The sequence below is a fragment of the Xenopus tropicalis genome, chromosome 3, assembly GCF_000004195.4.
Source record: "Xenopus tropicalis strain Nigerian chromosome 3, UCB_Xtro_10.0, whole genome shotgun sequence".
Lineage (NCBI taxonomy): Eukaryota > Metazoa > Chordata > Amphibia > Anura > Pipidae > Xenopus > Xenopus tropicalis.
In genome coordinates this window covers 83,953,687-83,975,736 of record NC_030679.2, presented here as the reverse complement: position 1 = coordinate 83,975,736, position 22,050 = coordinate 83,953,687, and the positions used below count along the sequence as shown (strand labels likewise).

At 39.7% G+C, this 22,050-nt stretch overlaps 1 protein-coding gene across 3 annotated transcripts in view; it reads right to left on the bottom strand.

Moving 5' to 3' along the window:
- sfmbt2 (Scm like with four mbt domains 2) overlaps positions 1 to 22,050 on the bottom strand; it is a 136,487-nt gene that overhangs the window by 93,723 nt on the left and 20,714 nt on the right. For all 3 annotated transcript variants that reach the window (XM_031899052.1, XM_031899053.1, XM_018092342.2), the window contains exon 2: positions 4,119 to 4,274. In XM_031899052.1, coding sequence (XP_031754912.1) covers positions 4,119 to 4,224 — 106 coding nt within the window. In that variant the 5' untranslated portion in view covers positions 4,225 to 4,274. The remainder of the gene's footprint in view (positions 1 to 4,118; positions 4,275 to 22,050) is intronic.

Here is a 22,050-nt window from a genome sequence, read left to right as displayed (position 1 = left end):
CACAGGAAGAGTTGCAGGGGGGGCGGTGCAATTAGATGTAAAGTAGCACTAGGGGTAGGCAGGAGAGGCTCCTCTCAATCGTTGCGCCCTAGGCAGCTGCCTCTTCTGCCTACCTGATAGATAAAGTCAAGTAATCCTCACTCATACCAATATATTTATGACATTAAGATATTTTGTGCATAAATCAAACAATGCCCTCCCCTTTATACAAAACAGGAACTGTTTGTGCATATATAGCAATATATTTAAGCAATTCAAGCCAACTACATCAGTCATCCCTGATCTGGCCAGTCCTATACTTACTCTCATCTCATTAAGAATTCTACAATTCTATTTTTTATAAATTCTTTATATTGGCTACCCCTTAGCAGTTTCTATAATCCCTTTATACTGCCCACCACAGATAACCTGACTGTAGCTAGAAATGATAGGAGCTACAACATGTTGCTGGCAACTGCTACCATATAAACTAAAGCAAAATGAGAATGTTGTGCTCACCAATAAACAATCTTATTGAGCATGGGTGCAAAGAGGGCATGACCACAAAATTCATACAAAGACAAGAGATCCTTTGCACTCACCCATATAACTATATTTAAGACCTTTTGTGCATAAAGATAGCAAAAATGCCTTTTAAACAAAACAGGGATTGTTTGTCCATATATTGTAATATTGCAGATGGTCAGCTTTATGCACAAAATGTCTTGAATACATTGATATTTGTCAATGCAGAGGATAACTCATCTTTGTCAGAATAAATTATGTGGCCACACCTTCATTGCACCCCTGCTTAATAATAATTGTTTAATAATGAGCACAACTTGACAGCCATAATGATTTCTATTGCTGGTACTTATGGTCTCCCAGAGTTAATAAAGAGTTGCACGGATAAAAAAGGTTAGGGACCCACGATCTAGAACAGTGCTGTCCAACTTCTGTGGCACCGAGGGCCGGAATTTTTCCGACCTACGTGGTGGAGGGCCGATAATGGAAGCCAGTTTTGACCACTCCCCCTTTTGAAACCACACCCACTTGAAACCACACCCATGTTATCACATGACCATACCCATATTAATGGTTGTAGTACAGCAAAAACCTGCCATACTCTACTTTCCCTACCCTGCCTGTGTTTGCCATACTCTGCCTTCCCTACCCTGCCTGTGTGTGCCATACTCTGCCTTCCCTACCCTGCCTGCATGTGCCATACTTTGCCTGTGTGTGCCATTCTTGGCTGGTTTGTGCCATACTTGGCCTGTGTGTGCCATACTCTGCCTGCCCTACCTATGCTGCCTGTGTGTGCCATAATCTGCTTGCCCTATGCTGCCTGTGTGTGCCATACTTTGCCTGCCCTATGCTGCCTGTGTGTGCCATACTCTGCTTGCCCTATGTGTATGGCACACACAGGCAGCATACAGTGACACAATGCTGGCACTGCTCCTACAGTCTGCACAATAACTATATATTAAAAAAACTTTTAATTGCAGTACCACTTCAGTATATGTTCTCTTTGTAGTGTGCAGGGATTATTTGTGGGTTTCAACTGCTGTCTGAGGTGTGAACAGGTAGACAATGTGGGTGATTACAGCCTGAGGTGTGAACACTGCAGGGGGTGAACTATGCAGAGATTAAAAGGTGTGAACAACACAGGGGATTACATATTTAAACAATACAGCCTGACTACAGCCTGAATCTGAGGTGAGAACCATGCAAGGGGGGCAGTTAAAGGAACAGTAACTCCAAAAAATTAAAGAGCTTTAAAGTAATAAAAATATAATGCACGGTTGCCCTGCACTGGTAAAACTGGCGTGTTTGCTACAGTAACACTACTATAATTTATATAATAAGCTGATGTGTAGCCACGGGGGTAGCCATTCAAGCTGGAAAAAAGGAGAAAAGGCACAGGTTACATATCAGAAAACAGATAAGCTCTGTAGAATACAATAGTGTTTTATCTGTTATCTGCTATGTGCCTGTGCCTTTTCTCCTTTGAATGGCTGCCTCCATGGCTACACAGCAGCTTATTTATATAAATTATAGTAGACTTTTTGAAGCAAACACACAACTTTTACCAGTGCAGAGCAGGAGCACATTATATTTTAGTTACTTTTATACACTTTCATTTTTTGGTGTTACTGTTCCTTTAATCACAGTACTGGCACCATTTAAAGCTTACACAAAGGTAAGCCATCAAAGCAGCCAGACAGGTGGGGGGCCACACAGAGGGATATCACCCTTCATTTATATATGAAAGAATTATATTATGTCATACACTTAAATCGAAATGCCTCCTCCTCCCCTGTGGATAGCACAGCAACCCCCCAGCATATAATTACACCCCTTGGGGACCATATAATGACTATTTCCAAATGCCAAACTCCAGGAACAAACCCCTGCCAGGTTCACCTTCCACAGGCAGCATAGGGCAGGGAGAGTATGGCACACACAGGCAGCATAGGAAAGGCAGAGTATGGCACACACAGGCAGCATAGGGGAGGCAGAGTATGGCACACACAGGCAGCATAGGGGAGGCAGAGTATGGCACACACAGGCAGCATAGGGAAGGCAGAGTATGGCACACACAGGCAGCATAGGGGAGGCATAGAGCAGGCAGAGTACTGCTTGCCCTACCCCTCCTGTGTGTGCCATACTCTGCCTGCCCTCCCCTGCCTATGTGTGCCATACTATGCTTGCCCTCCCCTTCCTATGTGTGCCATACTATGCTTGCCCTCCCCTGCCTATGTGTGCCATACTATGCTTGCCCTCCCCTGCCTATGTGTGCCATACTATGCCTGCCCTATTGCACACACAGGCAGCAGACACAATGCTGGATGTGTCAGAGGGAATGTCTGAGGTGTGAACAGGGGAATAATGTGGGTGATTACAGCCTGAGCCTGAGGTGTGAACACTGCAGGGGGAAAACAATGAAGGCATTAAAAGGTGTGAACAGTACAGGGGATTACATGATTAAACAATACAGAGGGATTACAAAAAAGCATTTATGATTTGGGTTAGCCTACATTGTAATGGACCACGAGCAGGGGCTTCTGCAAGTTTGTTGTTCTCCCCAAAGTATTTTATCACATTAATAAAACAGGGCTCAATTGCTCTCAAAAAGCAAAGCACAATTCTCAAAATCTGTGCTCAAAAAATGTCAGTGTAAATTGTGTTAGTTAGTAAGCAGTCAAACCTTTATTGATAAAGATGATTCTCTTCAAAAAAGCAAAATGAAAAGTAAATATTTATTCATAAAAGACAAATGTTCAGCTTAACATTATGCCTTCACATTACATATCCATATCTCTGGCATTCGGTAAAACCCTGCTGTGTAAAAGCTTGTGCAAGACGGCATGCAAATTCCATTGTATTTGCCAACTGTTCAAACAAAATTTCTCAGAATATTATCATTCAGGAAGTACTCTTTCATGCGCACTAAAAATAGTAGAATTTACCAAAAGTGATACTAATCATGAAATTATTCTATTTATGTTCTTATTGTGAAAATATTTCTGAACATATTCCAGTGTGTCCTTGTATATTTGCAGGCATTCTGTTTGGTCGTATTCTTTTGAATAACGTACAGTAAAATCAGATTATTCTGGATCCCATCCATTTTCATGTTCAGCATTAGAGTCAGTTAGCAATGGTCCCTTAGGCATAAAGAACCATTTATTTTACTATAGAATTTATGCACTTTTTACATAAGGCAATCCAGTAATAGTTTTTTTTTTGAAAATGTAATGCTCCCAAGCATGCTAATATGGACTCCAACCAAATATAAACAGATAGTGACACATCATGTTATAGCATGTATAATTTGTGACACTTTTATATGCCTTCACGGATAGTATGGCATCTTCCCTAGATGTTCTCATGACAACAAAACTAAAATGTTAAGGTATGCAGCATATATGCAGTGTATACTGTACGCTCATTATGTGCCCCCTTTCCTTCTTAGCCCTAATCTTTTATTTTAAAATATTTCTGTTTACCCCACTGCCAGTGGTATTTGCTAATTTTCAGCACTGTGGGTGGAAAAAAAGATTCTTTAGAAAGAGGTAGAAAATATAGACACATTCTAGTTTTCAGTTGAAATAATCCAAAGGATATGCAAAACTCACCTGAGCCATAAACATCTTTGCTGCCATTTACTGGACTGTTAGATTTTTCCACTGATGTATGGGGTGTATCTTGATTGCACAGTATAACAGGCATCATGTTCTCCATTATCCAAATTAAGCTTGTTTTCTTCTAGATCATCATAAAGCAAAGTCTCCCTGGAAAAACAGGACAAAAATGTTCCTATTACAAAAATAAATGTATATGTCTGTGATGATTAAAGCCTGTATTGTACTAATATTAATTTACTAAAAACAAGCATATGTTATTTCTCCTGTATAAAAGTGGTACTAAATAATACATGATAAATGAGAGGTGAGCATCCCTAGCTGAAACCCAGAAATATACTGTATGAATTACATCCCCACCTTAAAGGAGAAGGAAAGGCTAGTAAAGACTTAATCTCAAGCTGCAGGCATACCTTCAGTTGTCTCAATAGTGCCCTTAAGTCTCCCCATATTTCACCTATTTAGAAGATCAGAAGCCAAACAGGAAGAAAAAACGCTAAGCTGTGTAAAGAAAGTTCCCATAATGCCTCACTTCTGCACAGACATCCAGACCAAGTGAACATGCTCAGTTAGTAAGTCTATGATTCAGCTTCCTGCTGATTGACTCAGATCCACATTTCTAAGGGGGGTGAGTTATTAGCATTCTTGAGGGAAGGGAGAGCAGGAAAGAGCAGAGAACAGAAAGCTGTGTGTCTCTGGCACAGGAATTACAGACACAAGAAATCTTTTTTCAGAGAAATCAGTGCAGCATTTTTGTGAGTGCTTATGGCTATATTTACATAGACCTTTCTGATAAAGCTTTCTTAGTTTTTACCTTTCTTTCTCCTTTAACAAAAATCATAATATCTCACAAAAGTTGAAAGAGGTATTATTACCATACACACTACAAGGTATTACTATACACAATCCAAGGTACTGGTAAATACATAAAAGAGTGGTAATAACTTAAAAGACCCATACAAAGTGAATTTCTCTAGAGCACTCTGACCACATTGAAGTTGCAGGCCTGTAGTTTCCCCACAGGCACTTGACTCAATTGCCTTTCTCTGCCTCCTGTTCTGAATTGAGCACTGCTGTGCATATTGATATTGGCCACTGTGGGAACCCTGGAGACGCCGGCACATCCAAACCAGGCAGTAGCTCCAGGGTTCCCACAGTGGCCAATGTCAATAGACACAGACTGCATAGCACAGATGCATTAAAAAAACAAAAGTGCATACGTCACTCTTGCATTAACCAGATGCGTCACCCAGACTTACAATTCTTATAAAATGTGTGCAACTTGCATTGAAGATTGTCAAGATGTCTAATAGTCAGAGAGGTTACAAAGGAACACATGGTAATTTCTAAGCAACTAAAGTCGTGTCTCACATTGGTGAATGATGATGTTCATGAGTCCACCATCAGGAGAACAGCAATGGTGTGTATAGCAGGGTAGCAAGGAGAAGCCACTGTTCACCTCGAAAAATATTGTGGAACATCTACAGTTTGCTAAAGATCATGTGGACAAGCCAAAAGGATACTGGAAGAATGTTTTGTGGACAGATGAGGCCAAAATAGAATTGTTTGGCTCAAATGAGGAGTGTTACATTTGGAGAAAGGAAAACACTGCATTCCAGCAAAAGAACCATATCCATCTATAAAACATGGTGGTGGGAGTGTTCTGGTTTGGGCCTGTTTTGCTGCATCTGGGCTTGGAAGGCTTGCTATCATTGATGAAAAAAAGAATTATGAACTGAGCTAGAGAATTCAAAAGGAAAAAGTCAAGACATCTGTCCATGAACTGAATCTCAAGAAACAGTGGTTTATGCAGCAAGATATTCTACCAAAGAATGGTTAAAGAAGAATAAAGTAAGTGTCCTGGAATGGCCAAGTCAAAGTCCTAACCTTAATCCAATTGAAATGTTGTGAAAAGACCTAAAGTGAGAGGTTATTGTAAGGAAACCCACTAACATCCAAAAACTAAAGCTGATGTGTATGGAGAAATGGGCTAAAACTCCTCTGAGTCAACGTGCAGGTCTGACCAACAGTTACTGCAAATGCTTAGTTGCAGCTATTGCTGCACAAGGGGGGGTCACAACAAATACCGAGGGCACAATTCACTTACTTTTGCCACATGCAGATATGTTATTGGATCATTTTTTTAATAAATACATGAGCAAATATAATAATTTTTGTTTCATTTGTTTATCTAGGTCTTCTTCATCTACTTTTAGAATGTGTTTGAAAATCAGAAGATATTTTAGGTCACATTTATATAAAAATACAGAAAATTTTAAAGGGTTCACAAAAAAGGCACACATCCATTGGTCTAAATGAAACCTACCTTACTGTTAGGCTTTTCAGTGGAAGAACCCTTTCCATTTTGCCTCAGGGGGGGGTGTATAAGATTTGAGTGTATTCTATTTCATACTGAAAACAGCTCATTTGTATACAGGGTAGGACTGGCCCAGACCCGATCCCCACCAGAGCTCCCCCGGGCCACTCATCTTCCTCCCCCGACGTGCTGAAGGTAAGTTTAATTTATGCATGCTCGGGGAGGGCGTCAGGCGGGTGGCGGGGGCCCCTGCAGAGGTTATGGGGGCCCCAGGGGCAGCAGCCCTGGTGGGCCCTGCACCCCCCAGTCCGACACTGTTTACTTAAAGTCTTTATATTGCATTGCTTGTTGACAAGTACAACACACAGTGGTAGCCTTGTTCATAACTCCTGGTCAGGGAAAGTGCTAGGTACAGAGCTTTTGTGTGCCTACGTGTGCTGTGGCTTGGCCTCTTGAACCAGACTGGGAGCAACAAGCAAATTAACACATGGTGCTAGTATAGCTAAGTATAAACAAGCACATTGGCTATAGCATGTTATGGATGCAGTTCTGCACTTTATAAGTAAGCCCTTTTTTTAAGGCACATCCAGGGATACTCATCATGACTGTGGGAGGTGAACCTGGCATATATATATATATATATTTTTTTTGGTGTGCTACCACCATTAATGGGGGTATGGTCTTAAGAGCTCTTGAAATAACATGGGTGTGGTTTAAAAAAGGGAGTGGTCATAACTGGCCCCCACCACATAGGACAGAAACCTTTTGGCCCTCAGTACTACAGAAGTTGGATAGCACTGTTCTAGTACATATTTACAATCCCCAGAGGAGTTCCTTAAGGTACGAACTGTACACAACAATTTTACTAGAACACAGTACACTGCAGTCATAGAGCCAAGTTATTGGAACATATTTTTCCTTTCTCAATCTGACACAAAGGACAGGTCAAATGTAGCTGTTAAAAGAACTTCTGTTGTAGCTTAATATCTGAAAATATATTATGTTAACAACAGTGCACAAGAAAGACAGTTAAATGGCATAATGTAAAGAATTGTAAAGTCCCTAATTTCTCTGGCAGGAATATATTTTATTATGCCTTATAATAACACAAGTTTAATGCTCAGAGCTATGTAGTTATTATTATTATTAATATTTATTTATAAAGCGCCAACATATTCCGCAGCGCTGTACAACAAGTAGTTTAAACTGTGAGATAAAAATCTTCATACACTGCTGCTTATCTGGTAATTTGATTTTTATATTAAATTAAGTTGGTTACGTCAAGAAAACAAAATCTTTGCTTTTCCGCACTAATCTATTCGACAAGCATGTATTTTACACAATGTGTTAATATAACAACACTGAAGACAGTAATGCAAATAAAAATGTAACTGTATTTCATTGCAACAGATGTACGCTATTCAGTTCTAGCTGCTCAAAGGAGTTTAAAGGAATTTTATTGACAGTCCTTATTAGGATACATTTTTGATTATTAATTAATTATATTTTGGAAAACCTGAAAACAATGTGTGATGTTTATATGTTAGTTATGTTGAAAAAAAAATGATTTCATAATTTTTAAAAATATATTACCGCTTTTCTGGTTGGTTAAGAAAAGTTTTTTTTACACTGCCTCCTTGTAGTCAGAAAGCAATAATTATTGCTTTCCAACCTTGTAGTTTAGGGACACAATAAATGGTAAAGAAATGCCATCCTCATATGCCATCCTCATTTACTGTAATACTACATACACATTACATGAGGATTAGTCAAATGTTCTGGTACAAAAAAAAAAAAAAGGCAGTAAGTGTGTAAGCTGCCTTATTTTACAAAAGAAAGGCAAAAAATTATATGAAAAAAGTAGAAATAATTTTCTCATATCTCAAACCTCGGTCCAGGTCATAGGCAATAGCCAATCCAATATCAAATAAAGTGAGAAAGATTCAAAAAATCAAGAATCAAAAATCACAGCAGCAGCAGCAAAATAAAATTAAAAATGAAATTTTTTAATACATATTACTTGAAGCGTTTTGTGTCTGAAGGGCACTTACTCATAGGCTGAATGTCACATCACCTCTACAAAGTTTTTATAGGGTGTGTGACCAATCACAAGATAAAATACAACAACCAATACAAATAGATCTAAAAAGTGTAGCAAGTAAAAAAAACTATCGGAAACAAAGTAAACAAGTGTGCTGGCCCTTGCAATAAAGAAAAAAAAAAAAAGAAAATTACATACAAAAAGTACAGAAATACTCTAAAAATTACAGATGTTGTTCCCCAAAAATACCCATATTCAAGTATTACAATGAGCCCCTACATACAGGAAATATATCAGAATCTAACACATTGATATTAATGTTTCTTTAGTAGGACTGAGGCACTAAATTGAGATAATTTCAAACAGGACCAAAAAAAGAGAGGAGCCTGTTTAAAATATGAGCCAGAAAGAAAGAAAAAAAATAGAAAAAATTATATTATATACAAAAAGGCCCTACAAAAAGAGGGGGAGGGCAGAGTTATCATTACCCCAAAAAACAGGTAATGTCATAATCACTATTGAGACCAAGTGGGTTCCTCGTCTGCAGATAAAAAATCCACCTGGTCTCCAGTTGTAATAATTTGGGTACTAAATCACCACCTCTGATCCCCTTTTTTATTTTGTCTATGCCGACAGCTTGCGGGCATCACCCCCATTACAGTCCTTAAAATATTTGGCTATATTGGAATCAAATGTTCTGGCTTTTATAAAAAAAACCAAATTGATATGAAAAGCTATGGTAAAAACTGACAGCCCAATGATTTTTTTAAGATAAATTGGGGTATTTCCTAAAAAAAAAAACTACTGACCCCTTTCTTGCAAGATTGTAGTAGATAAGGACATAATATGTGCTTAGAGGCTGTGCATTTTTCAGAATTAAAATACAGTCCTTCACTAAACATTATTCTTCAGAATGCCAGCACAAAATCAGTGCCCGCTAAGGCAAGGAATGTATAAGGCTTGTGCTTTGAGATGTTCTTATTTTGAATAAAACTTTTTTAACTGCATAATTCACGACGGTCTGGTTTGTGCCAGCCTTCTGGCCATATATGCACCAATAAAACTGTACAAAACCTAGTTTTCCATCAGTCGGTCAGCCAATTTAGAAAATTTCAGTCAGATAACAAAAAAATCTATGCATGTATTCTGTATCTGACGATATCCTTGGGGGACCTACAATGGAAGTCACTTTTGTACGATTGGTGCCAACTATTTCATGTTCAGAACATCCTCTGATCTGGCTTTATCCTACAATTTCAGCGTGACTGTTAGTTTTAGATTGTTACATTTAAATGTATGACTGATATCCGAACATTTGCTGGAAGAAGATTTAAATCTGTATGTGTATGGCCACCTTAATAATGTATCTGAATCTCCCTTAACCCTTTAAGTGCCAGCCGAATTCGTCATTTCAGTTCCCCCCAGTGCCAGACGTTTTGTAAACATTCTGTGCTCTCTCAATGTAGGGGCTTTTACTGGGGGCAGGGTTAAGTTTAGGTAGGCAAACTATATATTGTTTTTTTCAGGAGAACCTGAGCTTTCCAAATCTACCTGAGTTTTTGTGTATTTCCACTTCTGGAACAAGATTTAGAGCTTGAAATACAAAAAAAAAAAAAGAAAAAATGCTATTTTTCATGATATAAGGATTTATACCAGAAACACATTTTATTTTATGGACAAAAATTCAACTGATTTGGAAAGTCTCATGTCTCCCGAACGTGCCAATACCTGATATGTATAGTTTTATTGAGATTTCTGACTTCTATAGATCAAAAACTCCCAGCAGTAAATTACTAAATTTTCAAAGCATTACAGCAGAATACGGCATACTTTACATTCCAAAGCCAAAAATCCTGGAATATTAGGTTTACCCCAGGAAACCATACATTTTTGAAAACTACACATTCTGACGAATCCGAAATGGGTAACTATGTCTTCCAACTCCTAAGTACCAAACGGCAATGCTTTACTGAATTTAGCATTTTCTATAAAAAATTATGAAAATTCTAAAAAATCACCTCAAATCTTCCATTTTCAAGCACCTTATCTCCCACATAACATTAGGTATGAAGAAAACACACCCTAAATATGAAAGCCAGGGGTCCACTGAACAGTTTGATGCCCATTGTGCATAAGATCACCGATGTATCTGGAATTTAGAGACCCCAAAAGGAAGTTAGTACATACAAATTGCCCAGGAGATCTCTTTAGCTACTGAAAATTCAACACATTTACTGCATTTTCTGTGGGGTAAAAACACAAAAAAATACATTGACCCCCCAAAACCATATATTTTTGGAAAGTACACATTCGGGCGAATTCAAAATTGGTACCCATGTCTTTCTACTCCAAACTACAGAGTCGCAGTGCTTTCCCAAAATTGCTAGTTTTGGTGAAATACCTGAAAAACACATCAAATCTTCCACTTTCAAGCACCTTATCTCCCACATAACATTAGGTACCAAGAAAACACACCCTAAATATGAAAGCCAAGGGTCCACTGAACAGTTTGATGCCCATTGTGCATAGGATCAGCACTGTATCTGGCATTTAGAGACCCCATAAGGAAGTTAGTGAATAGAGATTGCCCCAGAGGTCTCTTTAGCTACTGAAAATTCAACACGTTTACTGCATTTTCTGTGGGGTAAAAACCCAAAAAAATACATTGACCCCCCAAAACCATATATTTTTGGAAAGTACACATTCGGGCGAATTCAAAATTGGTACCCATGTCTTTCTACTCCAAACTACAGAGTCGCAGTGCTTTCCCAAAATTGCTAGTTTTGGTGAAATACCTGAAAATCACATCAAATCTTCCACTTTCAAGCACCATATCTCCCACATAACATTAGGTACCAAGAAAACACACCCAAAATATGAAAGCCAAGGGTCCGCTGAACAGTTTGATGCCCATTGTGCATAGGATCAGCACTGTATCTGGCATTTAGAGACCCCATAAGGACGTCAGTGCATAGAGATTGCCCCAGAGGTCTCTTTAGCTACTGAAAATTCAACACGTTTACTGCATTTTCTGTGGGGTAAAAACACAAAAAAATACATTGACCCCCCAAAACCATATATTTTTGGAAAGTACACATTCGGGCGAATTCAAATTTGGTACCCATGTCTTTCTACTCCAAACTACAGAGTCGCAGTGCTTTCCCAAAATTGCTAGTTTTGGTGAAATACCTGAAAAACACATCAAATCTTCCACTTTCAAGCACCTTATCTCCCACATAACATTAGGTACCAAAAGAACACACCCTAAATATGAAAGCCAAGGGTCCGCTGAACAGTTTGATGCCCATTGTGCATAGGATCAGCACTGTATCTGGCATTTAGAGACCCCAAAAGGAAGTTAGTGCATACAAAGTGTATACACTGCAATATAAGCTACCGGCATGTGCATTATGCGGCATAAGACCCCCTAACAGTAAGGAGACCCTAGAAAACTATACATTTTCCGAAAGTACACAATCTGACAAAACAAATATGGGTACATACATCTTTCTACTGCAAACTACCAAACTACAAAGCTATGCTAAACAGAAAGATTTTTTTGACATTTCTGAAAATTGTCACAAAGCTTGCATTTTACCCCATTATGTACCCCCATATTTTGTACCGTATCAACATAAAACATTCTAAATATGAACGCCAGGGGTCTACTGAACAGTTTGATGCCCTATATGCATAGATTTACCAAACTATGTGGGGTACAGGGGCACCCAAGTAAAAATAGTGCATATGAATTTTCACATAAGATGCTTCGGCTCATGCAGTTTTTGCACCCGGTATGTGTATTATGTGCCATACGACCACCTAACAGTAAGGAGACCCTAGAAAACCATATATTTTCCGAAAGTACACATTCTGACAAAATAAAAATGGGTACATACATCTTTCTACTACAAACTACCAAACTACAAAGCTATGCTAAACAGAACGGTTTTTATGACATTTCTGAAAATTGTCACAAAGCTTGCATTTTACCCCATTATGTACCCCCACATTTTGTACCGTATCAACATAAAACATTCTAAGTATGAACGCCAGGGGTCTACTGAACAGTTTGATGCCCTATATGCATAGATTTACCAAACTATGTGGGGTACAGGGGCACCCAAGTAAAAATAGTGCATATGAATTTTCACATAAGATGCTTCGGCTCATGCAATTTTTGCACCCGGTATGTGTATTATGTGCCATACGACCACCTAACAGTAAGGAGACCCTAGAAAACCATATATTTTCCGAAAGTACACATTCTGACAAAACAAAAATGGGTAAATACATCTTTCTACTACAAAATACCAAACTACAAAGCTATGCTAAACAGAATGGTTTTTATGACATTTCTGAAAATTGTCACGAAGCTTGCATTTTACCCCATTATGTACCCCCACATTTTGTACCGTATCAACATAAAACATTCTAAATATGAACGCCAGGGGTCTACTGAACAGTTTGATGCCCTATATGCATAGATTTACCAAACTATGTGGGGTACAGGGGCACCTAACAGTAAGGAAACCATAGAAAACCATATATTTTCCGAAAGTACACATTCTGACAAAACAAAAATGGGTAAATAAAACTTTCTACTACAAACTACAAAGCTATGCTAAACAGAACGGTTTTTGTGACATTTCTGAAAATCAAGCGAACAAGAACTATGCATAACTGAAAATGCTATAAAATGGCTAAACATGCAGTAAAATACCCCAAAATCCACCAAAATCACAGAAAATGTAGTAGAAACACCAAAATAATACACAAAAGATATTGCGCAGTGCGGTTAGCGAATACACTATCCGCAATGGCAATAAAACATTTTTTTCAGGCAGGAATAAAAACGGTGCGATTAGAAAAAAAAAAAAATTACAACATTACATAAGTGTGTAAGTGTGTACATTAGGTAAAATGTGTTTTGTGTGCATGTATGCAAGTAAGTGTGTGTAAGTGTAAGTGTTGTGAATGTTTGAAATCTCCCAACTCCCCTAAAATGTATGTGTTTGTGTGTAAATGTGAGTATAAGTGTGTATTAGTGTATTATGTGTGTGTATGTGTGTTTTTGCCACTTACCTGTGTAGGAGATCGTGGATCTGCAGGGAGACAGCTGCAGCACGAGTCCGGCAGTGAGTATGAGCAGCAGGAAGCAGGGGGGCCAGCAGGGGGGGGAGCAGAGAAAGGCAGAAGGCGATCGTGAAATCCAGGAATGGATTTCACGTGCCTGCCTTTTGTTATGGGGCCCCTGGGCGATCGCGCCCCAGGGGCCACTCGTTCCCCACCTCTGACTATTGTCTGGAGGCTGGGGAACGAGAGGGGAGCGAAGGAGCGGCTTGAAAAGCCGCTTCTCCGCTCCCAAACCCGGAAGTGCCCCAGGACGTAGAATCTACGTTCTGTGGCACTTAGGTCCTTTAGTACCCAGGACGTAGATTCTACGTCCTGTGGCACTAAAAAGGTTAAAGTACATGTAAAACCAAAAAATAAATATTTATCTAATAAGAGGAAACATAAGTCTAAGCAAATTTCCATTATGAATTTAATACAAATTCTTAGTGCTTTATTTGTAAATGTAATTGCTATTGAAAGCAGCCTTTGCTTATTTCCTAGTTATGAATATTTGAACAGTGTTGCAAAAGCCAGTCTCTTTCAGCAAGACAGGCCTGTCAGTCTTCTGCCTTGTGTTACATTATTTCAAAACTCAAGAGCCATTAGGGCAGAAAATAGAAAATGACAATCACTGCTTTAAGTAGCAGTTATATATTCAAATAACTTAAAAACCATTACAAATTTGTAAAGCATGTGTGTATATATATATATTGTAAACTAGCGGGATCCAGGACAGACACTTTCTTGGCTTTAAGGCAGTTTATTTACACAGGGGTGCCCATTGCAGCATACAAAACAAATCATAAAAATAAATCCTGCCCTCTGGGCGCTACCTTCACACATTAGATTAGTTCCATCACTAACCTGGGCCCCTTGTGGACTACCAGTGGGAAAACACAAATGTTGGGGTCACCCCTGTACTCACAACACTTCTGGGGGATTAGCTCAGCCTCCTGGCTTTCCTTTCAGCTCCTTAGACCCTCAGTCTCTTGGCAGCTTTCTCAAGTCTGGGCTCCCTCTGCTTCTGGCAGTGGCAGGCAGCCCCCCCAGCCCCTCTGGGAGTCCTAACACAGAGAGGTGTCCTTCCTGCTCTGTGCCCTGCTCTGAGAGACTGTCTCACACCTGCCTATACAATTAAATACCTTTTCCACAGGACAGCCTTCCTGTGGAAAGTAAGCTCCAATAGGTGAGCTGGACTTCTGGAATGGATCGCCTGATCCACTTGTTCTATCCAGAACCCTATAGCTTTCAGGGCCAGACAGCACAACCTTTTAAACAGAGCAAACCTTCTCTGTTTATCATCCTCTTCCTTAAAGATTACATCTCCCACTATGGAGAACTTGAAGGGAAAACTCACCTTTTCTCTCATTTGTTGGGCCATTCTACCACAATATATATATATATATATATTTTTTTTATTTATTTTTTTTTTTGGGGGGGGTTGACATCATCTTTAAGCTGATGGTCTGAGGCATGTGCACCTAGACCTTAGTTCTGCATGATGAGTTTTACCCTATATTATTTGCTGGGTCCCTGTTTTTATTTAACAACTCATTCACTTAACCCAGTTTTCAGACAAAATCCAATAATTATGTTGATCTAGGTAGGTTGTAGAAAAAAAAACTGTGGAGAGTACAAGAAGAAACATTTCGTCGAGCAGAATTTTCCATTTCTGTAGGGTGTTTATTTTTAGTGCAGGTGAAAAGTAGATTGGCTAATTCATTTGTACTTTTCCCCTAATGCTGATAACATCATTCTTTTTCTATAGGAAGCAGAAAAATACTGCCACCAATTTGATGCAACTACAAAATCTTTTTGCTTCTCTTAAATAGCAATTATTTTATACTCAACAGAACAATTACATTATATTCAACATATCAAATCTGTAGAAAATGGCTGCTTGGCTCTTGCAAAATGGTTCCTTCTTATGGAACATGCTGCTCTGCATTCACAAAATACATGCTTTACTAGCCATAGCTTCTATCAAGCTTACCTAGATATACCAGGAACTGTGAAATATTTCAGCTGTATCAAAACTCCTCATTCTCATTTTTTATATGCTTTTTTCCAAGCAACGTAATTTAATTAATATAATTTAATTAACATGCATAGAACCATTCTCCTTGATAAGTTCAAGTTTAATGTACAGAGGGTGAGATGATAGTTTATTAAAACTGGCAGTAGCTCCTACACAAATATAACCAAAATATGTTATTTATGATCAATGGGCAAATTTGCACCTAAGCACTCATGGCAACCAATTAGATTTTTGTTTTCATTGTTCTACCTTCATCTGATTGAAAAAGGCTAATCACTGATGGCTGCTTTAGGTTACTGACCAAGTGCAAATTTGCCCAGTGTTTATAAATGAGCCCTTCAATATTTAGTCGTCTCCAAATCTTGCCTAACCTTCAGATGACAAAAACCCCAAAAATATGAACAAGAATTGCTACGATTATAACACTTCTTTGCAAAGGACAAGTGAAACAGCAGCACATTTTTTAGCACTCATAACAGTGCCTTTGGCATCTAAAAAAAACTGGAAGGAGGAAAATGTGCTATGTTTTGGCAAGCCTTTTCTACTTGCTTTGATTCTACATAATAGGAAATGCTTTATTGTGGCTGTGTATCCTGTTTTGGTTTGCTGAGCACTAATTTAATGTTACCCAAGTTGTCATACTGTAATTTCTATAGAAATCTTTAGAATGTATTCATGAAAGATCAATCTCTCTGCAGCCCTAAAAGCTTTTAATGCTTCCAGGGTGTCAGTATTTAGAAATTCAGTCAAATTACATAAGCTGCAAACAGAGTGCTTTCCCCAACATAAACTAAAATTAGGTGAAGCCATGGATAAAAATAGGCAGTAAATACTAAACAATAGTTACATGCAGTGTAAGCTTTGAAGCTTTAAAGCTTTAAATACCACAAGTTGAAGGGAAACTGCACAGGTCATTCTAAGGAACATTCAATATAAATTAATTTAACATGGTTTTAGAAATATTTGTAAATTCAATTGCAATTGAGAATATTATGTGTCTGGTTGTTTATATTCTATGCACTTCTGGTCCTAATTTCTGATACAATCAGGATTGGACTAGTGTGCATTGGGCCTGCCACCCCAAGCGGCAAAGAGAAGGAGGGAGCGGGCCACAGGTATTTTTAGAACTGTATTCTCTTTCATTATGCAAAAACAGTGTAAGGGTAAATGACTTAAGCCTTTATTACAGTAACTGTCCTGTTCAACCAATTAAATACCATAGAGGTTCCCAGTTAGTGGGCCAGAGATGTTTAAAGCTACCGTTCTGCAGTAAATTAAAAAAGACCTATCCGTGTCAATCAGAATTATTTATTAAATATAGCCTTGCAGTTAACAGGCTGAAACTTGTGGGAATACATATTTAATTAGCACAACCAAAAGCAACATATGTTACATTTGAATAAGTGTTATATACACATATAGATCAATTAGCACAATGTAACAAACGGCTGCTGAGAGTTAAAAGTCTTTAACAAAACTTCTATCAACATTGATAAATGCTAAGATAAATTAACAGCCTTACACAAAAGCCAAATAAATAGCCAGTGAAGGTGCTCTGTAGGTTTTTTTCGTATGTTACCAGCAGTGGTCACAGATATATACAATACATTTCTTGTCTTTGGCAGCTCAGTCTTAGCAGAAGATAGCAGCTGCCAAATTTTTATTTACTCCAACTGCTAGTCTCTTGATTAACTGTAAAATGTATCTATCCTGCACACACGCAGTGGGCTATGCTTTTAAATATATGAAATTTACATTATGAGTTAACATCCTATTTTTGGCAGTTTTAATATTTGGTTTAAAAATGTGCTTGAGCCAAATTTCTTGTCTTCGTTTTTATTAAAAATCTATACTATTTAGAAATTAACTAATTTTTGTCATATATATTTTTGTACCTCAAAACTGGAAAATATTTTGCAAAGGTTTAAAAGTTCTGAGGGCCTCCATCAGTAATTATGGGGCATGTACAATTAAGTTAGCAGGGCCCTCCCCTCAAAAGGCCCCATATAAGCCAACTGCTCATCTGGGCAACCTGGATGGTGGGACTGGCCAACAAATAAAATGGGGCCCCAGTCGGGGAAAAATGATCCTCACATGAAAGGCTAGGCCTCCATTCCAGGCACTCCCAAATTATGTCTAAACTCTGCCCATGCTTTCTGAGCAACTAGTATTTATTAGATGTGTCCCTGAATTTTAAAGTGATCTGGTCACCTTATGCTATGGTTATTAACCTCAAACAACCTAATAACATTTTAAATGACCCCAACTGGTTCTCTGGAAGTCCTGCACAAATATGACATCAGGGGGTTAATTACTAAGCAAAATTTAACACTGCTTTCTAGAACAGGAATAATGAAGGCAATTTAGTTGTTTTCCCACCATAATGCTTTATCTAGATCAGTGCTGTCCAACTTCTGTGGTACCAAGGCCAGAATTTTTCTTGCCTACATGGTGGAGGGCCGATAATGGAAGCCAGTTTTGACCACTCCCCCTTTTTAAACCACACCCACTTTAAACCACACCCATGCTATCACAAGACCCTACCCACATTAATGGTGGTAGCACAGCAAAAATCCAAATGGTTGGTGTAGGGATATCACCCTTCATTCATATGTTAAAGAATTATAATATATCATACCCTTAAATCCATATGCCTACTCCTCCCCTTTGGATAGCACAGCAACCCCCAGCATATAATTACACACTTTAGAGACCATATAATGACTATTTCCAAATCCTAACAAACTCCCAGAACAAACCCCTGCCAGGTACACCTCCCACAGACAGCATAGGGCAGGCAGAGTAAGGCGCACGCAGGCAGGGTAGGGCAGGGAGAGTATGGCACACACAGCAGGACTTACTCTGTCTGCCCTATGCTGCCTGTGGGAAAGTATGACACATGCAAAGTAGGGCAGGGAGAGTGTGGCACACACAGGCAGGGTAGGGCAGGCAGAGTATGGCAAACACAGGCAGGGTAGGGTAGGCAGAGTATGGCACACACAGGCTTCATAGGGAAGGCAGAGTATGGCACACACAGGCTGCATAGGGAAGGCAAACTATGGTACACACAGGCAGGGTAGGGCAGGCACAGTATGGCACATAGGCAGGGTAAGGCAAGCAGAGTATGGCTCACAGGCATCATAGGGCAGGCATAGTATATGCCTATGAGTAAGTGCGTGCGCGCACGAAACGCGTCAGGCGTCCAGTTTTTAGATGGAACAATAAAGACCTGGTTTTAGCAGCATGTCGTGTCCGGAGATGTTTGGAGCTCAACTGTATATGATGTGGCTGCCCTATGCTGCCTGTGGGAGAGTATGACACATGCAAAGTAGGGCAGGGAGAGTATGGCACCCACAGGCAGGGTAGGGCAGGCAGAGTATAGCACACACAGGCAGCATAGGGCAGGTTGAGTATGACACACACAGGCAGCATAAGGCAGGCAGAGTATGGCATATAGGCAGCATAGGGAAGGCAGAGTATGGAGCACATACGCAGGGTAGGGCAGGGAGAGTATGGCACATAGGCAGCATAGGTCAGGCATAGTATGGCACACACAGCCGGCATACAATGACACAATGTGGTCTGAGCCTGAGGTGTGAACAATGTAGGGGGTGGACAATGCATGGATTAAAAGGTGTAAACAGTACAGGGGATTACATGATTAAACAATACAGGGGTTTACAGCCTGAATCTGAGGTGTGAACCATGCAGGGGGCCAGTTAATCTAAATACTGATACCATTTAAATCTTACACAAAGGTAAACCGTCACAGCAGCCAGAGAGGTGGGGGGCCACAAAGAGGGGGGCTGCGGGCCCTAATCTAAACTCTATGGGGCAAGGACTTCCATCCTCTTGTGTCTTTGGCTCTTAATTTATTGCAACTGTATCTTTTATTTATTTTTATTGTTATACTTTGTATTTGTCTATTATTATCTTTATCCCCCTGTTTGTATTAATGTATTCTACTGTACAGCACTGCGTACATAAATAGCGCTTTATAAATAAAGATATACATACATACAGTTAGCATGTGTTCCAGATCATTTTCTATATCTTCATCCTATGTTGCAGTGTTATATAATATAATGCTCATTCTGTGTCACCAAAGGTGGAAACTCTAGTAAAGAACATGTCAGACCCTAACTGCACACTATCTGACTTCCCTCTAATAACTCACATAAAAGTGGGTCCTGTGGGTTTGGGATCAACCCACTCATCACTAGTGCACTTTTAGAAAAAGAACAGTAAGTATTAGTTTTACAATCTATTTACTAGTGGTAAGTCTAAAGCAACTGAACCTTTAGAATGGATTCTTTAATTTAAAGGACAAGGAAAGTCAAAATCTATTAAGCACACTATTAAATAGTACTGCTATTGCTGAGTAAATACGCTATATTTCTGGCTTGCCTAATGAAAGATACACATGCTAGAAACTACATACTTGTTGCAGTGAACGGCGCCGCCATCTTGTCCAGCATGCCTGTATGGGCTATTGTTGAAAAGCCCAACCTCCCCCACTCTGATCCCAGCACCTCTCACCTCTATCCCCCACCCCCTGCTCTGATCCCCGCATCTGCCACCACAACCCCCCCCTTTTTTATCACATACTATCACTACTGCAGCCGCCACCAACCCCTGCCCTTCCCCCCCCCCGTCGCCGATTATAATATTTAAGGCAGGGGTACAAGACCCGGTATCTAATGAGGGGACCTGTTGGCTGTTCGCCAACGTCATACTGTGCGTTAGTGAGAAGGCAGCGTAAAGCATATTACAGCACAGACTCACACTCACACTGGCACTGAATTGGGCTCCCCGCACCTGCTGCCTCGCTTCTTGCTTCTCCTCCTGCCGGCTGTCCTGGTCTGCATTGCCATAGCAACCAGACGCTCCTGATGTGTGCGCATGTGCAAGCTAAGGATCTCAGGTTCCAGGGTCAGTGCAGGAGTGAGGCATTATGGGAATCTTCTCTACCCAGCTCAGCGTTTTTTTTTCCTGTTTGGTTTCTGATCTTCTGAACAGGTGAAATATGGGGAGACTTAAGGGCACTATTGAAACAACTGAAGGCATGCCTGCAGCTTGAGATTAACTCTTTATTAGCCTTTCCTTCTCCTTTAAGTGAGGAAATTCCCAAGAAATGTTTCAATCATTGTAATCTAGTCATCATAATGCCATAAAGCTGAAGGAAGTGCAAATGAAAGCACCATTATCTAATCCTCATGGCATGGTATCTGAGGCATCTGTTTTTTTATTGAACTGACATGACTGAAGGTGTGAATTGGTGTAATTCTGGTGTAAAGGCTGACAGCTTGTATTGAATGACTCCTCTGTTTATGGATGAAAAACATAATTGACCTCCTTTACACCTCTTTTAAACCAGTTGTCTTCTCTGTTTAATATATGTATTGGTATGGGATCTATTATCTAGAACCTAGGGTTTTCCAAGTAATGGGTTTTTTGTAATATGGATTAAGTCTACTAAAAACATATAAACATTAAATATAACCAATGGATGTGTTTTGCTACCAATATGGATTTGTGCAACTTAGTTACCATCAATTATAAGGCTGTTTTTTTATATACTACATAGAGAATGGAGATATGTGTAGATTGACTTGCCCAGTAGAGTAAGCCCTCTAGCCCACCTACGTTGGGCACCTGCATATTGACTGGCTGTGTAGTTTTACCAATGTATAGGTCTGTATAGTTCTTACTACACTGAGCATCATATGCCACATTACATTGCTTGTGTTTAGGTGTTGGGTCTTTTAAGTATTCTTTTTTGCTTGTCCGTCTGCTGTTTCTACTGGCTTATGTTTTGACTAGTGATTGGCGAAAAGTTTCGCCAGGCACGGATTCGCGGCGAATTTCCGCGTTTCGCCATTGGCGGATTGTTTCGCGAAACGGATGAAAAATTTTGCCGCGGAAAAATTCGCCGCATGTCCAAAAATTGTCGCCGGCGTAAAAAAAGAATAGTCGCGGGCGGCGAAACAATAGCGCGCGACAAAATAATAGCCGCGGGCGACGAAACAAGAGCCGCGCGACGAAACAAGAGCCGCGGGCGACGAAACAATAGCCGTGCGACAAAATAATAGCTGCGGGCGACGAAATAATAGCCGCGCAACAAAACAAGAGCCGTGGGCGACGAAACAAGAGCCACGCGCGACGAAATAATAGCCGCGCGACAAAACAATAGCCGCGGGCGACGAAACAAGAGCCGCGCGACAAAATAATAGCCGCGGGCGACAATTTTTTTTGTCGCACGACATTTCGCCGTTTCACGAATTTTTCGCCGTTTCGCGGATCTTTTCAAAGATTCGCGAATTTTTCGGCGAAGCGAAACAGATTCGCTCATCACTAGTTTTGACAACTACCCAATATCAATAGCCACACACTTTGCAATCTCAGATATATGAAA